At 39.0% G+C, this 19,140-nt stretch overlaps 1 protein-coding gene across 2 annotated transcripts; it reads right to left on the bottom strand.

Moving 5' to 3' along the window:
* Positions 1 to 1,250: 1,250 nt before the first annotated feature.
* On the bottom strand, positions 1,251 to 18,974 carry LOC132256312 (uncharacterized). Of its 2 annotated transcripts, XM_059752652.1 has the most exons (7): positions 18,319 to 18,974; positions 15,881 to 16,692; positions 10,486 to 10,597; positions 8,727 to 9,096; positions 7,922 to 8,009; positions 4,251 to 4,497; positions 1,251 to 4,188 (listed from the first exon to the last, which is right to left on the bottom strand). In XM_059752652.1, the coding sequence occupies exons 3-7, from the start codon at positions 10,595 to 10,597 to the stop codon at positions 1,715 to 1,717; spliced, it is 3,291 nt and encodes a 1,096-aa protein (XP_059608635.1). In that variant the 5' UTR covers positions 15,881 to 16,692; positions 18,319 to 18,974; the 3' UTR covers positions 1,251 to 1,714. The 2 variants fall into 2 exon arrangements, with proteins under 2 accessions (XP_059608635.1, XP_059608636.1); XM_059752653.1 differs by lacking the exon at positions 18,319 to 18,974 and having other exon boundaries at positions 15,881 to 17,179.
* Between the last annotated feature and the right edge of the window lie 166 nt (positions 18,975 to 19,140).

The following is a 19,140-nucleotide window of genomic DNA, read 5'->3' as shown; positions in this document are numbered from 1 at the left end:
CAATAAATTGTTCTGTTAATAGAGCGATTCTTGAGACTTTTCAATACTGCATTTGCCTTTGCAATATGTTATTTATTTAAGTGATTTTTGAAAGGAAGCTCAATAGTTATTTTGACTGTTCAAAGAGTTTCTTGCTCGCATTATTAACATCTTGCCTTCTTGCTGATGTTCTCTGACTGCTCTTGGTCGACAGTTTGATTGGATTGGTGGAAGATATAAACAAACATATGTTGATTTGGTGAGTTTGCTGCACACCAAACAGAAATAAATTGAAATTCTCATCTCTTTTTTCCTTCTTCATATGCTATGTGTAAAGCCAGCCATTGCCATTGAACGGTGGATTTGTGAAAAATCGTAGGCTTTGCGCAAAAAATATTTGATCTAAATTTGATAGTGAATTATTTTTGGATGTACCCTAAAAATCTCTTGCTCTGTCAATGAAAGGATTCAAGGCAGACAAATAACTTATGTATTGATTTCAAATTTAAGTTATACTAAATCACAAGAACAAGTCCATCAAACCAAGAGAGAGCCAAGAAAGTACACTTGCACTGAGAAGTTGAATGGATGAAAGAACTGCAAATTCACTTTTTCACTCCACCTTGAAAATACACATAATTTTTCCCAATTTATCCTCAGTAATTAACCATGCTATCTTCATTACACATTCACTGAGTAAAACTGACTTCGCTGCGTGATTCAGGAGACGGTAAAAATACAAATTGTCCGAGTTTTCAGCATTCCGTCAGGGCAAAGTTGCCGAATGAGACTGACTTGGACGATTTGTATGAATATCGAGAAATGATGCTTGAGAATGTTCAGCATTGCGACTCCACGAGATGACAATGACGACGTCGACGCAAAGATAAAAGCGTCAGATTACTCACAATTTTCTGTGGTTTCGCAAAAAATGTGTTTTCACACAAATATTCAACACATTCTAATATTTTTTTTAGCTTTCCACTCCTCCACTGTCCCTATGTTTTATGTGGAAGTGTTGTAAGTGGTAGTCCTACTATTTGTGTGCGCATTTTACCACTATAAGTGACTCTGAGATGCAATCAAGATGAATTGATTTCCTAGGAGGGGAAAATGTCATTGAGAAATATTAAATAAAAATACTATGATTAGATTTTTTAGAAGCAACAAACTTAAACTTCCAATTGTTGAAATTTTTTAATATCTCCACCTTGATATTGTATTTTTGCTGATGTTTGTCTCTATAGTACAGCCATATTGAATAAAGCATATTTGATGTTGTTCCTTGTTTATTAAGAATATTATATACTTTTATTAACATTTTATGAGTTTTTCAGTATTTTAATGTTACACTCTTTCTTACAATTTCTCCATCTGCAATAACTAATGACGTTTTAGTAAAATATTTACTATATACATTTCAAAAGATGTCAGAATATTCTATAATATTCAATTTTTAAATTATCACATAGAAGTTATGTTATGATATCGCTACTGTCTCCACTTCCTTTAACACCTAAACACGCTTTTTTGTGATGTCAACATTCAAGTAAATATATAGAAGCAATTTTTCTCTAAAATATATGCAAGCTCTCAGCAATTCTGGTCAACAATATTTTCTCTACGATTTGATTTTTCTTTGTTCTCTATAGACAACAATTAACACCGAATAAAGTCATTAAAGAATTTAATTTTCTAGTGATGAGCAATTGAAGTTTACAAAATAGTGCTTAATCTACTTGCAAGCATCTTTGGCGCGTTTCTCCCATTCGGCGCGCCTCTGAAGGATGCCCTTAAACTCACAAATGTCCTCCTCGCTGGCGTCGGTGTTCTCGTCCGTCGTGACGCTCTGCGGAGCGGCGATTGTGTGTCTTCCATTGGTTGTTGGATTGTTGTTATTGCACACACCATTGCTGATACTGTTGTTGTTGTTGTTGTTGATGTTCGCCTGATTGGCTTGACTTGTCGCCTCAAGTGTGGTCATCGCGACACCCAAACTCTTCCGGATGTCGTGAAAAGTCGTTGGCGTCGAGCGATAATTGAGAGCAGTGCCGGAGAAGCGATTTGGACTGTTTGTGGCAAATGGCTTGGGCGTTATTAGGCTACTCTTGCGATAATTATCACAAGACTCTGCACACTTCTTCGGCGATGTAGCTTTCTCCTCAATAGACCCACTCTTCTCGCGTCCTGACGGTGGTTTTGTGTAATTGCCATTCGTCACTGCCACAATTTGTGGCTCAACCTTGGCCAAACGATCCAATTTCTCCTCACTCGACGACTGATTCTCCTTATCACTGTCCACATTGGCCGACTTGGGCGTCTTCCCGATGCTTCCCTTCTCCAACTGATCGTACAATTGCATCTCATCCGTGTCCTTCAGCTTCAGTGATCGCCTCGCGAACACTTTCATCAATTCTGGCGTATTGTCTTCCTTCGTGGAGCTCGAAGATGACTTCTTGCGCAGCACGACAATGTTCTCATCATCTGACGACGCCTTGCGAGTACTGCAAATGGTGCCAGAATCCTCAGAAGACTTCCTGGTGTTCCTCTCATTCTTACTATCATCACTCACGGACAGCCGCCTCTCGATCTTCGCCTTCTCGTCGGACACAGAAAGTCTCCTCTCTGCTATCAGCGTCTTCACCTCATTCAGCGCCTCTGTCGTCCGCGCAATCACAGGCTCAGACTCAGGGAAGCCCCTCTTGGGCGCAGTCTTGGTGGGAGAGACAATCGGAGACACTTTCACCGGGGATTTCTTCTCCTCCGCTGTCGCCACCGGGACTTTAGTGGTGTCCAGAATCTCAGTGCTGTGCCGTCTGGTTGAGTCCTCCTTGACGTTCTTCGAGAGCACTACATGACTCTTAGGACGCGTCGAGTCCACACGATTGAGTTGGATTTTCATAAATTCAGGAACTTTCGGGTCATCCTCAGTCACAAATGCCGCAGAGCGGCGATTCTTCACCGCATCCACGCTCTCGACATCATCTGAAGCATCCCTGACTGAAGTGTGTCGAATTTTGGCCTCGACCACTTCAGTGCAGTTGTTCGGTGACTTCTTCAATACCGTGACGAACGTGCTTTTCACCAGTTTGTCAATGTTCTCCTCAATTTGCGAAATATTCGTGGCATTTCCCATTTTATTGGGCGTCAAGATGATGTTCTTGCCACACGAATTGCCCTCAAAATGATGCAACTCCTCTTTGGGCTTCACCAAATTGTTGTCATTTATCTCAAATTTCATGCTCGGCGTGTACTTTAGAGAGTTCCTTCGTGTGCCCAACGATGTCTTATCGTCGAAGGCCGTCAAGGAGAGATCCGGTAAGCTCGGCAGATGACTTTGAGACAACTTGTCAGGATCATTTTCCGAATAGAAGCGGAAACTCTTGGATTTCTCAACACTCTTCCGCCTCGGTGACTTCCTCACGTCCACAGTCTTCGCCATGCCGTCACTCTTGCAGCTGTCCGGCCACACCACCTTCGGCGGCGGCGCCATGGCGTCAGGATCCTCATCATTGCCCCTGATCGGCGTCACGGTGTCCCGGCACTTCACCGAAATTCCCTGACTGAGAGACTTGGCGAAGAGCTTCTCAGTGGAGCTGATCTTTGGTTCGGATCGCGGCAGATAATCACACACTTTGGGCATCTCGGCGCCATCGCCAATGCATATCTTCGTACTCCTGCTCACTTCTGGAGAGAATGACAAGTCCTTCGGCTGAATGCGCTGCCTCGACGCCGCTCCTGTTCTCGGCTGTCGCATCTTCACTCTCTCGCCCACATTCTCCATACTGCCATTACTCAATTTCTTCATCTCCTCTTGCCGCTCCTCAGACGACACACTCTCCAAGGTCTCCTTCTCAAATGCATAGCTCTTCGACAACTGCGGATTCACATATATCGTGGACGATGATGACTCAGTGGAGCTGGTGAACATGTTCCCGGACGACTGCAGACAATTGGATGATTGCTGCTCCATCATCTTCGAATTAACGCCCGGCGGCAGCGACTTCGAGCGCACTTTCTTGTCCAGCGCCTCGCGCGAGGCCGTCTTGGCCGCGTCCTCGTTCAGCTCCGGCGTCACCGGCAACACGGCCGCCTTCATCTCAATCGTCTTGCGATGCCGACTCGGGCCCTTCTTCTTGTTCGGCCGCACTGCCATCTTATGACGCGCCGCCGAGTGACTCAGCTTCGATCCAATGCTCAAATTCAAGTCTGAAGTGACACAATTCCCTGGGTTAGAGTGGCAAACTGATAGTGGAAAACTCTTCACTTACCATGCTCTTCAGAGACTTGAAAGATGTCCAGAGATCGCTTTGCAGTCGCACTGCTGCCACTCAGGATGGCGTACGGCTCTGGCTCCATGTCCGAGCTCACCATGCTCAGCAGGCTCAGCGATCCTTCGCTGTGGTTCAACGGATAGTCCTTCCGCTGTGGCGTTGTTGGACTGTGCGGCAAGCCTAAGTCCTCGTCAGATGCATCTGGGCGAATTCTCCTCTTTCGCAAGACATCCACGAGTTCAGCCTGAAAGGGAAAGAAATTAACAGGTGAATTGAGGCGAAAACATCCAGCATTGCAATCAATTCAGTTCACTTTGGCAATTAAAAAACTAATTTTTGACATAAACATATTTGCAAACTATGTCTTCACCATTGGCATTGAGTCCAAAACAACTTTGCGCTCACCTATGCAAATTTCAGCTGGTTTATGCATTCATAAAGTCTCTGAATTAGCAATCATTAATAAATTAACATTTTGAAATCACCTAATTTTTCAAGTACACCCCAAAAGTGAGAATAGACCAATAAAATAAGTGTTTTGCTGTACAAATGAGCAAAATTGCCCAACAAAAGTGAGTTTATTATTGTAATTTAAGTCATGCTTTAATTAAATTTGCACCACAGAAGCGCGCGTTAATATTATTCCACCATATAATTTGCTTTTGTACCCCATAATGTTGCATAGATTAAGGCACAGATTAGAGCCTCTCTTTGTTTTGTACTACCAGTTTAAAGGAAATCTTATCTTACAATAGGAAAGGGTAAACCACCAATTGCGGTACATATCAATTAGTGTGGAAGTCACAATTGTCATCCGAAACACAATGCACGATCCAACATGGCAAACATTACACCATCCAATAATGCCTCAATTTTCTACGCACAGAAAATCGCATGGCGAGAGAGAGAGAGAGAGAAAAGGCAATCGTTCCAACTGATCGACAATTTCTATTTTCAGTATTTTATCTACAAACTCATTTCCGGAAATTGTCACCTTTGTTCAAGGCATTTCTTTTCTTCCACACTTCAAAAATTCTACGCGTCACATTAAACAATTTGATGAGAGTTCAATTACATTTCTTTCAGTCAAGGAATGCCCCAAGATGCAATACTTTGGGGTTTTTTCTTCAAGTACTCCTTCGCGCAATAGTCTTCACTGATTTGCCAGCAATTCACCATATTGCAACACAAATGATGCCATCGTCGTTACAAACCCACCTACATAGAGTGACTTTTCACCCACATCAAAGAGTGGAGTTTTTTTTTCCAGTGCCACATAAAAAAGGTGGATTCTGAATTAACTATTAAATTGCGTGGATATAATTCTCCACATCCAACAGATCTAACAATTGTGATCATGTTTCTCTCTCTCTCTGTGAAAATCACAAGAACAGACGATATCACACCAGATTCCGAATCACAATAGTGCTCTTTTCTTTCTTTACACCGCCGCGATGAGTGTGTTACAAAGCAAATTTCTCTCACTCATTTCTCTCTTCATCACTCCTTCACTATATTCAGTTTAAGAAGTATAGACGAGAGGAAAAAAAAACGTGTTAAGATTTAATTTATTCCGTTAGTTTGTGGTCTTTCTTTTGCCACCAGATCTTCTTCCATTCAATTCCATTTTTCAGCACAATTTCATCGCTCTTTCACAAAAACCCACAAAGATCAACCTCAAACACACTACTCTCGATATCTTCTCTTTTCGTGTCACTATTTCCTTTTTCTTTCAATTCCCCCAATTTGTGTGTTGTGAATCCATAATAAAACTGCGTATAATTTCACTGATATTCTCTACCTCTAATTCACGATGAACACCAAACACAATAAATTGCCCACAATGGAAAACTGCGCGCGCGGCACTCAAACTATTGAGGAAATGTAAACTGGTGAAAAAAATCGCAAGTCGGAATTATGAGAGCAAACGCGTTTTTCAAGAGACGATGAGGAATGGCGGCCAGACGCGGCTCGTCTGCAGAGAATGATGCAAAATGCCGTTTCCCGACCTGACATTTTCTTCAAAGTGCGCGACGAAGCCAACTATCTTTGAGGTGGAAGGGGAACCTTGAGACTCTCGTGAACCTACATATAAAAGCATACCAACAATTGTGTGAGCACAGAGAATGCAAGATTATGTACAACACAAAGAGGAGAGCTTTTTTTTCCCACCAACTCACATTTTACTAATCACTCTGCTGCAGGGATTTTGGTAAATGCAAAACACCTCAATGAAATGCACTGCAAATGGGCGAACTGCGTTCATCCTTGCAAGCAGCAAAACTACCAGAAATACAATTGGAAAATGCGGACTGCAGCGCGGCAGAGTGTTGCAAAGTGGAACGAAGAGTCTAATTGGAGGGAGGAGGGCATAAAGAAACAACGCCACAAATTCACCATAATGGGAACTCTTTCGTACACTCTGAAATTGAAAGAGTCGCGCTACAAAAGCCGAGAGCTTTCGCAGACTGTTCAAATGCAAATGCGATGCTCTAAAAGCAACTTTATTCAGATTGTAGATTCTAATTCTACGTAAGAAGTGATAATTAATAAATTTATTAGGTTTTTTGCACTCAAGGAAAACAAATTGGAGTTTGAACCAAATCAATCCCAGGACATGAAAGATAAAGATGTCGGTAAAAAGTGGTGGTCAAAATGCCATAATTCTTACAAATTGGCAGTTATAAAATTGCTCTGGGAGTTATTGTGATAAGAATTTAACAGTCACAGTAGGTGTGCATGACCAGAAAGCTCATAATTGCTTCCATTCAGAAGAGCGAACGGAGAATATAACTCGCCGTCGAATTCCGAGCGAGATCGCGCAAAGGAAAAGAAGTATATGTATTTGTATGAATATTATTTACACCAATAAGATTCAAGAGTATGTATTACAATTAAAATTGTAATAGGAAATCGTCGATGGAAGGTACAAAAAGTTCACTTACGCAATAATTCAAAAAGCACGGCAAATTTACATAATGTGAATTCGCATTTAGTACGTGTATAAATTGTATTCCTCCTCAAATAAGTAATTCGATTTCATTGCTGATTTTGTGCAAAACTCGGGCAAAATTGATCTGACAAAACCAATTCAATTAATTTTATTGTGGGTGTATTTTTAGACAAGGACAGAAAATGGAAAAACAGTCGTTAAATGGTGCAATAACACTTATAACTGATGCCCACTTGAGTGATAATGCTGATAGGGAATTTTATCAGTTGTCTTATTAATTAATTACACTGATATGCATATTATATACAATCCTATTTACCCACAATAGGAAGAGAAAAGTAGCAATGATAAGATTACACATCTGACATTGCAATAATGCCGCAAACAACACAGAAAAAACTATACAAATTCCAACGAATTTAATCCCAATTTACACATTCACGAGATTCCAATTTTTACCATTCAACCAATACTTTTCGCCAGAAGGTTTATTTTCCTACTTTTTGTGCATTAAATTTGCATTTGATTTCCATTTGACATACTTTAGAATTAACTCATCCGTGATACCAAAATTGACTACAAAGAATTTCACTTTCACTATCCCAATATTTCATTATAATTCCTTACAAAACCACATTTTTCTCTGAGGCAATTTTGATTGAGTAACTTTAGCCAGACACTAAAACCACCAAATTAGAATAACAGACTTTCTTACCTTCAGAACAATTGATAAACTACTGGCTGTTGCTGATTCTGAGAAAACACTATCATGCGACTGTGATAAAGCGTCTCGATTGTAACCACTGAAAAGATGCACAAGAGAAATATGTGTAGCAATCTGCAATTGGCCAGCACTATTCGTGTGTCAATATTTTAAATGAATTCCTTTTTCCTGGGCAAAACTGTGCAACACTCTTATGTTGTGCTATGTTCTGTTGTCATGACAATTTCCGTGTTGTTGTTTAATCAATATGCAATGAAATTATTGATCACTGCCAACAGCAGTGGTTAAAATTATATGCAAACAAAACACTGCATAAATTACGCCAAGTTTGAACATCAAGTTATTTAAAAGTCAAAATGTGTTTGAAAAAACGCACATACAAATGTGCATCGAATGAAAAATTTATATCTCTCCGCATAGAATCATACAAATTGGTTCAAACACTGAGAGAAATGAATGAAAAGTAATAATCTTCAAGCAAAAATTTAGCGAAAAGTGAGGCAATATTCAAAATTATACACGAATTATGACAAAAAGTCCCTCAAATTGAGAAATATACTCAAACTAAATAATATTTTCTCACAGTGCACTGAAAATAAGTCAAATTTCAGTCATTCTTGGCGTTGAAATGTAATAATATTGCTAGAAATTTGATATCTCAGAAATTTATCGCTCTGTTTACTCCCAAGAGGACTTAATGGTGAGCTTGTGCAGTGTTATGGCATTGCATTTGTGCATCAACAAGCTGCATAACGAATTTCTACCCAAGCATCTCAGCAATCAACAGCAATCTCACCTGTCCACGAGTAGTCCTTCGCTGAAACTCCTCTGGTAGTCCGTGATATCACGATCCAATTCGTCCTGAGCCTCCTTCATCTTGGCAATCCGGCCACTCCGCATGTCCAGATTCCCTTCCAGTCTTTCCTTGGTCAAGTAGATGGTCGTCGTGTAGCCACCAGACGTCACCGATCCCGACGCCGTGACATCGACTATTGAGGGTGGCGAACTGGAGTCAGACGAATTCACCATCTGACTTGTTCCACCGCTCGGGATGCTGCTACAATTGTCACCGCCGTGACCCACAAAGTCCCCTCGAGGCACCGTTCGTCTCCTGAAGATGCGCCGAAGATTCCTCAGCGGATGGAATCGCCGTCGTTTGTGTGTTTCTGCAAGAGTCACAACTTTATCAGTAAGCAATTGTCGCACCCCAAAAGAAGACTTCACACTTCAAGTGCCAAAAATCAACTACGACACTTGGCGTCGTCGAAAGAAGTTAAAGTCTGATATCAGAAACAAGTCCAGAAAGGCTGATAAGACTCACGAGACGAGGATTCATAATATGGCCAACGATAAAAAAAAAGCTCTGAATTGTATTGCAATATGCTATTGTGGCATTTTGAAGACTTTATTGCAAATTGTGGCTTTAAAATACGCCCTGAGATGCAATAAGGGTCAATTGTCTTAATCCACTGATTAATCATTTATATCAATCACAATAGCTGTGGCAATTTATTGGCAATGTGTGTCAAAACACTGATAGACAAGCGTAATTGATGGTCATGAAAAGCTTATTTGATATGTTATCTATGCAGAATAGGACAAGTGTTTGTGTAAATTGCAATAAATGTTCTGACAATATTACTAAAACCTAAAGCAGAAAAGCTGTATTGCTTCCTGAATTTAATCTCCAAACTCTTTTGACAACCTTATCAGGCACAATGAACAGTCCAAAGACAATTTTAGGCACTCCATTCTTAACACACTTCATCGCGATTTTTTCCCATTGTAGCTTTTTTTCTGTGAAAAATATTTGAAGTGTTTCGCGATTGCATGACAATCGATTAGATAATTTGTTCTATTTTTCTTACGAAAATTCATCAAGAAGTAATTCCAGCAAGAAAATGAGGCCAATTTGACCATTTAATTCACAAACACACATACACACTTTTGTGTTGCAAAAAGTAAAAGTCCATTTGAAAAGAAGAGGAAAATCAACAACATCAACACTTTGAATGCAGCTATTGGGCGAGAGGGAGGAGAGTTCATCGACCATGGTTGACTTGTCGCTCTTTAGAAAAATTTCCTTATTTAGTAATGCTTAGATTGTTTCGCATTCTCCATGAGAAGCACATGCTTTCTTGGGCGAACAACTCTTGGGCTTTTGCTGCTGTGTGTACATAAAATCCGGCAATTTCACTCTTGTCTACTTCACCTATCATCTACTAGACGGCGCGCTGTCAGGCGCGGAATCTTGACTATGTGCACAAAACAAACGCTGAGGCAAGAAAATTAATTGGAATATGAATAGTTCAGGCATTTAAATGCATACAATCCAAATATTTATGACTCATCCACATATCTACACTGCTTAGTGCTTTTTGTCTTATCGTGGAACAATTCGCTCGCTATCTGACTTGACATCCTCCAGCACGAGAACGATTTCCCGTCACTTTTCTTCCATTGTGATAAGAATGTTTGTTAAATAGTTATTTAACAATTAAAGTCTGATGTTTTGCAATATTTCAACAAACAGAATTCCTTTGTAAATCAATTACCTGGCGGCTCGGGTGAATGTGAAAATCCTCCGTCTCCATCGTCCTGCTGAATTGAAACACCTTCCAAAGGAGGTGAATTTTCACGCACGCAAGACATTAATCCAGTTGACATCTGCAAATCAAATAAAACCCATCATTAATCGATTGATAAATTCATTTCTCCAAATGATTGAATAAGTCATTGACGAAGGTTTAACAAGAGCGAAATTGTCGATGCATGGAAATGTTGTCCGTTGGCAAGACCTCAACTGACAATCATATTATGCACTGAATTAATGTAACAATCATTCTGAATTGCTACTAATTGATACTAATCATTGCAATAAAACACAATCTCACAATTGATTTACTCCTGAAGCCTTCGGCAATGACGAAACACTTGCTTTCTTTGCATCGTTTTGCAATTTCTAAATATAGAAGAGATCTCGTATAAGGGCAAATATTTTCCACCCCGCACATTCAATATATGGCATAACTTCAAGCATGTGTGACAAGAAAATGAGTAATTCAATTAAAATTTCTAGTGTGAACTCCACATAAAAGGCATACAAGGTACGAAACCTTGAGTAACTATTGTGGAAATTTCAATACCACGATGAGTTGTTTCTATAGAGACTTATCTAACAACGTTATTCATTCTGCGCCTTCCCTCAAACTTGTCAACCAAATAGGCATTTGCATGAAAGAAGAACACGACACTGAAAATGGTTCTTTCACAGCCACAGCATAAAAGTTTACACCGGAAATTAACCAGTGTTATTCATTGGTAAAAGGGCAGGTATTAATGAATTATGGTTTCTATGGTTTTGCGCTGTAAGGGAAGATGCGATGGTTTTTCTCGCATATATGTAAAAAACATAATGCGCCAGCAATTCTCTTAATTCTAATGTGCAAAACGGTAAAAACATACCGGCAAAAAGTGAATGCAGTAATTGTATGATTACTGAAAAGTGTACTTTGCTACGCTGTGTGAATTTTTCAAGTGCCAATTGCAGTGTAAATGCAGGAAAAATGAGGGAATTAAGCATATTTCTCAATGATCACATAAGAAGAAAACTTGTGTCTGAATAAAATGTCTCCCATACTTTTTCTCCACGACATTCATTCGCATTGAAAAGATAAATCATATATAATGTGTAATGTTCATCCTAATTTGTGTTGTGCAGATTGAGAGATAGACAAAGGAATTTTATAAACAATGTCAATATTGCATAATCGCTTTCCTTAATAGCGTGAATTGCTTAACTTACACACACACGAAAAGACAATAATCAGTCATAATGAGAAAATTGCCATAGTCTAATTCAACTTACCACCTACATAATGTGTCTTTAATCGTCTTGTTTGCGCAAATTTCGAAGTCAGTGAAGGTTAGTGCGGAAAATGTGTGTTTTACTGCATATTAACCATTTCACGATTGCAAGAAATTGAGCAAGAAAGTCAAGAAAGTAAATAAGAAACGGTGGAAAATTTGTGGATCATATTTGACCTAAATTTTGTATTTCGTCCTCAATCTTCTCATAAATCATAAAGACAGGATTGGAAAAAGAGGAAGAATTAGTAGTAAAGAGTTAATCAAGTGCAGAAGATGTTTGCTTCCCCGTGAAAAACGCCCCAACACGTGAATGCAATTAAATATGGAGCATCTCTGGGGCATTGCGGCGACGTCACAGCCTCCGGACCGTCGCCAGTTCAGCCACCCTCTCGTGCGAGTCCCCCAATCTCTCGCACACACACTCGCAGGGCGAGAGCGAGGCGCAGAGAGCGAATCAAGGTCATCACATGGGATGGATCAATAACCAAAGAAAGGGATGCGGATGAAAATTGGAGCGATTTTCCGGATGAGCACAGTGAAATAACACATGTCAAGCAGTGCGCACAAATAGTGACACATAATATCATCATATCATAATTCGTGTCTGCGCTGGCATTTTTCTTTCGTTTTACTGTCTCTTCAAACTTGCTTTCAACAGCCTTGCCTGGCCCAAAAAGAACTCACCCAAAAACATTACATTATCACATATTAATGCTTTGTTGTTCAAGTGACTGAGAGAAAAAGGGAATTGATCACAACACACTCGTTCTACTCCACAAATTCACATGAATTAGGCATACAACGCATTGCGAAGATATCATTGCGTATTGGAGCGACTTGGGTGAATCAGAATGAATCATTTCGGGAAATACATAAATACATGAGAGGGAATTCTTCAAAATGCAGCCAAAGCAAAGCCATAAAAAAAAACTGTCATTGAAATTTCATTTCGCTACGTAAATGACGCGTTCAAAGAACACGCTCGATTTTCACTAATCAAGTCTAGCCATTATGTAAATTAATCAAATCTTAGCTTCCGCAGCACAGACAAGAAATGATACGAATTCATAATATTTAATTCTCAATTCTAACTCATTAAAGTCATCAACGTCATTTCACGAGACACATTCTACAGACGTGAATAAATTAAAACTCAAATAACGCCCTGCAAATGTCAGATTTGTTTTTCTTCCCTCTATTTGACTTGAAATGGAAGTTATGAATCATTGATTCATGCAATTTATATCATATCGTTTATTCTTTCTACATCTTAAAGTATTTTTTGGTAAATGCCGTAAAATATTAAAAGACAATCAATAAATCTATGCAGATTTTCATGGTGATTTCAAAGTTATTTTTTTGGCTTGTCCTCAGACAACATCGTGTACAAAATGCTCGCGTCGCCCTCACCCTTGTTTCATCACTGAATCACAGAAGAACATGCTGTTTGTTCCAATAAACATGCAATCCAAATGTTGCGCAGCAAAACTCCAATCCTTGCCAAGGTTATTTCGAGATATTTTTAATACAAACACTTCGATTGTAGAACAATATCGAAATATTGCACTACAAATTGAGCGCACGTCACAAGGAAGATAGTCGTAAATTTATCCTATTATGACTACGTTAATTGTGTACAACACAGCCAACAGGTATGATTGTGCATACAAATGCAGACACTGAACGCGGGTTTTGTCCAGAAGAAAAAGCCAATCACAAAACCATGTAGTGCTTAATGCACGACGTGGTGAAAAAGATGCAGACAGAGCGACTCTGTGTGTGTGTGCAAAGAAAATTGTTATGCAATTGTATCTTGGTCAGCTAATTTACATAGTGTGTCTCTGGTGATACCTGCATATATAATTTCCAGCTTCAAACTACTTTCCATGATTTCAGCCATTTCGCCGCGTGCATATTATGAATAACATTATGTGCACAGCTAGAATTTTTCACACCAAATTCACTCTTCCCGCGAGTTTATTGTAATTTATACTGAGATGATTTCCATCTTAATTATGAATATAGCAAATTATATTTACAATTTCATATGTGTGTCTCTCACATGTGATTTTTACCGCTTTCAGAATTCAACCATATGAGTTTGCAAACAAAGCGCGTGGTGAAGACGCTGCGAAGACAATTTGCACCGCGCGCTCAAGTGTCGTCTTTCAAGTGCTGACTATATATTGACTCACAAAATTCGGGCAAAAAAGAAGTTGTGAATAAGTGATTAGATCGTTTTCAAATTTTAGGTCAAAACTCACTGACTTGTGTGCATATTTATAGAAGAGACTTTTGAAGCCAAGGCGTGAAGAGTTTCCTATACACACATTTTCTATTGATACAAGTCAACAATTAGCATCTCACTTCTTCTTCTTTCTCCCGTGGCGACGAACTTAAGCATCCTCTCTATTAACATGGACATTTCATGTTGAATTGAGGACGCAAAATTTTCAGGGGAAGTTCTTTGCGCAAAGTGAATATATAGTGAAATGAGATTAAATTCGTGAGCCACACGTTTTAGTTCATGTGTTGGAATCTTTCGCGTTCAGAGAGTCATGACGATGGAAAGATTATTAACCGGTTCTACGGTCTGTGATCACCATCATCAACAACACCATCACAAATTTCACGGTGTAACAACCATTCACTCACACCATCAATGGCAAAAGGGTACAATTTGAGAAGAAGTTTTCGAGCCACAAAAGTGCAATTGTTGTAATTCTATACACTAAACTTCCATCACACACCGAGTTGAGAACATCGATCGGGGAAAAAAGTGTTTGCGGTCACTCTGTTTTTCCGGTGTAAAATTGTCCAATGCTTGAATTAGTTCTTTATGTGATCTCTTCACTTAGATTCCATTGCATTCGGCTGTGTTTTCTCTGCGAAATTCGAAGAAATTGCAGAATTTTCTTCATTTCGCCAAATGTGTACAAGAAGAAACCTTGGATGATCAAGTGATGCATGAATTGTGTGATGTTGAACTCCGCGGGCAAAATAAATTTTTGTTATAAATGCTATAATTCAGCCAGAGAGAAAAAAAAAATTTTCCGCTTTATTGGCAACAATGCGAAACACAAAATCATTTTTCTCTTTCATCATACATCAATGATTTTCTTACACGTACACACCTTCGTAGGACATATAGCCAAATGCAAAATGCTTATATAGTGACTAATGCTCGTGTGTATACAATTTATATGACTGAATGAGCAATTGCAAAAATTTCAACACGTCAATTCTCTTTCGCTGGCTGCATTTTACCATTTTGCAAGTCATATTCCGAATTCAATTGTGATGCAGAGAAACATTTAACAGAGTCACCACACATTGACCTATCGCCGAATCTCACAAGAATACCAAGCATCAGCCGTAATATTTACATTAACTGCATTATGGATTCATTTTATTTTATTAGCGACTACAACTGATTTTATTATGCCTTGCAATCGAAAGGTCAATTAAAGACAGCATAAAAGGCAGTGAAGTAGCGATCATTTAACATAATATTTCCATAATAAGTGTTGTTTTGCACCACAATAACTCAAAATAGTAGTTCTCTGTTAAGAATCCATCGGTATCTCATACGAAAATCTCATATTGTCAAAGGACACAAATATCAAACATTTCCCAGAATGATTTCATTGAAAAATGTTTGTATACATTTAATTTATTTATAAATTGTTCTTGGAAATGATACTGACACCATCTCAGGCAAATCTGCAGATTTCTGAAGGAATGTCGTACAATATTCCTTCAGAATGTCATAAGACTTTATTTTACGAATCTTTAGTTGTTGCAATAAGATTCAATTCTATTTTAAAACACGTATTTTTATGTTATTTTCCATAAAATTTTGTTAATTCTCGGTTTTACTACGCTACTGCAGAAATGCGACCTTTCCGGTGCTTTTGCAAAGAAGCTGAACAAAGAATAATCATAAAATTTCATCTTGCATAAAAAGAATTACATAAAGTGACGACAGACAGTATGGTTTTTTCCTCAATTTCGCATCATTACATCAATGAATCGAATGGATCAATGATAAAGGTGAATGTGACAGAAAAAAAATCTTACCTTGAGCAGAATTTGGTGGAAAAAATCCGTCAATATCACATCCAGTGGACAAAAGAGAAAGATGAGAGTTAATTATCCTTGATGATGTGTGTAAAATCCGTGCGATTCGTTTTCTCTCTATCGATTGTTGAATCCACTTGAGTGATTTTTGTGTTAACCAGACACTTTACAAACTCTTTTTTTCTTCTTCTTCTTTCTTCTCTCTCCCTTCGCCGCACTTTTTATCCTCCAGTAACGTTGAACTAACAGTATTTCACATCTTCTTTTAATAAAAAAAATTCATCTTTCTCTCTTTTTTAACCACACGAAGCACTCAAATATTTATAATTTCACTTTGCTAACCAGTGAGCACAAACACCTTCGAAATACCGACTATTTCTTTGCTTTTATGCTTTAAATTATAATACTGGTATAATAATAATAACACAGAGAAATGAATTAATGTTGGAAAAACACTCGCGGGTGCTCTATAACCGTCCAGCGGAGTAGAGCAGCATCATCTCATGTGGAACCAAATAGCGCAATTCGCCATTTAATGCTAAAATACTCGTGCCTTCTTTCATACGAAACACTGATTGTCAGTACTTTTTTCTCTCCTCCACTGTGAGATGCCGAGAAAAGAAACTGCACTGGATCATCACGAACGAATCCACACACTCACCAAATAGCACAGAATCTAATCAATTCCATCATTAGAATGCAACTGAAGATATGGATTCACGGGTGCGGAATCTCATGGGAGAGACGCAATCATCCTCGCATTCAATGATGGAGAAGACACTTGAGACTTCTTACTTTGCACCACAGACAATCTGAAAGGAGCAGAAAATTCTGATGTGACAAAAATGTGAGAAGATCTCTTCAGAGTGAAGTCTATATTTCCCTCAGATTGTGAGTCTATTTTCTAATTTTAGACCAGTATTCACATTATTTCGTTACATCCAATGAAGCATAATGCATGTCTTCACGAGACATTCCATCGCTATGGCAGCTCATAAAAAGAAACGCGCTTCAGCATATTTCGTCCCGAAAGGCAAGGATATATAAAGACATTTCTGCCTCAAATTTCCATTCACCACTCCATTGAGCTTTGTGTACATTTTTCTTCATTTTGATTATACGCAAAATATTTGCTTAAGACAATCATCATTTGAATAACGGGTTTGCTCAACATTTGCCTTTTCTGATTGCATCGCTGAACTCCAAATCTCTGTTTTTCATCATTGCCATTTTGATGAAGCTTCATTGACCTTGCTATCGAGCAATCTTTACATATATTTCTTTTATTTCCTCCAAAATTGTCCAAGGTTGGAGAGAGAAAGAAGACATAGTTTTGCCACGTTTGTGTTGAGGAGAAAAATTGCTGAAAATTCAGCAAATTGAAATCAAATGGTCTGAATTTCGAGAAGAAATTCAACACCCGCACACTGATGACTTTTAGCTTTCTACTTCGAGTAATTAAAGTGCCCAAACCAATTACCAACACATTTTTCAACGACGTTAATTGAATTAGAATGTTGGCTCAACTACATTGTGAGTCAGAATCGAGACATTATCGTCAAGTGACGGATGTGACAAGTGATTTTTCTCCACTCAACTCAATAATTCGCATCCTTTAGCTTCCAATTATAAAGAATCTTCGATTTTCCAGCGCAGAAAATATCTACGTTTAGAAAATATGTACGTTTTATTGTATAAACGATGCTTAGATTATTTTTAACGAGTTTTTGAGATGTTTATTTAAATTTGCACAACATTTCCCAACAATAAAGTATTTTCTACTCAGCACTATAACTCAGCACAATAATCGAGGATTAATTTCAAACTGAAGTTTCGCTTCTTCAACATTGACTATGAAACCAAGATTGAACAGAAGTCCGTGAAGAAAGGCCTAAAAAGTGGCTTTCATTATCATGACCCATTCCACTGACCACCACTTGTGTGGTGTTTTTGAAATGAGAGTTTACTTTAAGTTCGCAATGGCCAAAAATCACAAAAGAAGATGAAGCGGAATTTCCGCTACAGCAAAATGCTCTTCCACTTTATCCCACAAAGGCTGGATTCTGTTGAATGCATTCAAGATATTCGCGCGCGTTAATTCATTTCAAAGTGTAATTCCTTGGTCTGTTTCACGCATAAGAATACCCATACTGTTCATCTTCCGGATCGCAGCAGCAGAAGAAGAAGAAAAAAAAAACAGGCGATTCTCCCATCGTCACGTCTTTAACTCGAGCAACACCGTGCAATCACTGGATGGCCCTCCATTTTCGCTGCACTTCCGGAGGGGGAGAGCGAGAATGGTGTGCCAATGCACTGGGATTGCACTGCCTTTGTGTTCGTGTGGACACAAGATTTAGTCATCGGGCATTCAGAAATTGATTTCAACTTTTTCTGTGCCACAGAATCGCGCACACATGAGTCAAAGTGGGAATATTCACCAGAGAGTGAGAGAGAGAGAGAGGTCACCGGGATGTCTTCTTGCGATAGACTGCCATATGCATCCAAGACGATGGAGAATCTCACTGTTCCAAGTCACTCAATTTGCCGTGTGTGTTGTGTGCTTCCGTGGGCTGCGCTTTCTTCGGCAATTTGACAAATTTTACTTCAACAAACAATACAGAACACTGTATTTTGATAATAAAATCAGCCTAATGTCACACAATTCTTTTAGAATTAAACAAACGAGAAGAAAAAGATCACATCAATTCACCAAGAGCAAAAAGAACTGAGAAGACTGAATTTTGCAGCTGGCTGCGTCTTGCGTCTGCCCTCCAATCGGGTTCACTACTTTATGGTGCTCCGCCGAACGCCCAACACATCCGAACCTGTGCTCCCAGCGCTCTCTCGCTCTCCGCCGCATCGCATCTCTCTCGCGGCCGCTGTGACACTCGCACACACTCTCCACGCCACTTCGGCCGTCTTCGGCGCAGCCAGAGAACATGACCACTTACCAACCATCTCAGCGAAGTTCTCCAATTCGCGGAAGGGATTTAAAAAACTAAGGGGCCTTTCATTGCTCAAGTGTTGAACATCAACTCGGATTGCTCGAACGACTAAAAAGATAGTCAAAACTTCAGACAATTGGAACCGAGATTTAAACTTACTTTAAGAATTGATTTCTTGAGACTTGAAGACAGGAAATTAGAAGAAAATTCTCCAAATTTGCCAAATTGAGAAATCAGATATTTGTATTAAAACTAGTGGGTAAAAGCAATGCAGTCATTTATTTTTGTAGCAATCTGTTTTTTTTTCTTTCAAAT

The sequence above is a fragment of the Phlebotomus argentipes genome, unplaced genomic scaffold (assembly GCF_947086385.1).
Source record: "Phlebotomus argentipes unplaced genomic scaffold, Phlebotomus argentipes genome assembly contig_5, whole genome shotgun sequence".
NCBI classification, from domain to species: domain Eukaryota; kingdom Metazoa; phylum Arthropoda; class Insecta; order Diptera; family Psychodidae; genus Phlebotomus; species Phlebotomus argentipes.
Note: the sequence above shows the minus strand (reverse complement) of the source record. Positions and strands in the feature narration are given on the sequence as shown.

Coding starts and splice junctions, on each gene's coding strand:
- LOC132256312 (XM_059752652.1), bottom strand. CDS start 10,597: ATGTCAACTGGATTAATGTCTTGCGTGCGTGAAAATTCACCTCCTTTG. Junction 8,010..8,726: donor GAAGGACTACTCGTGGACAG/GTGAGATTGCTG, acceptor GCATCTTTTCAG/TGGTTACAATCGAGACGCTT. Junction 4,498..7,921: donor GTTTATCAATTGTTCTGAAG/GTAAGAAAGTCT, acceptor TTTCCCTTTCAG/GCTGAACTCGTGGATGTCTT.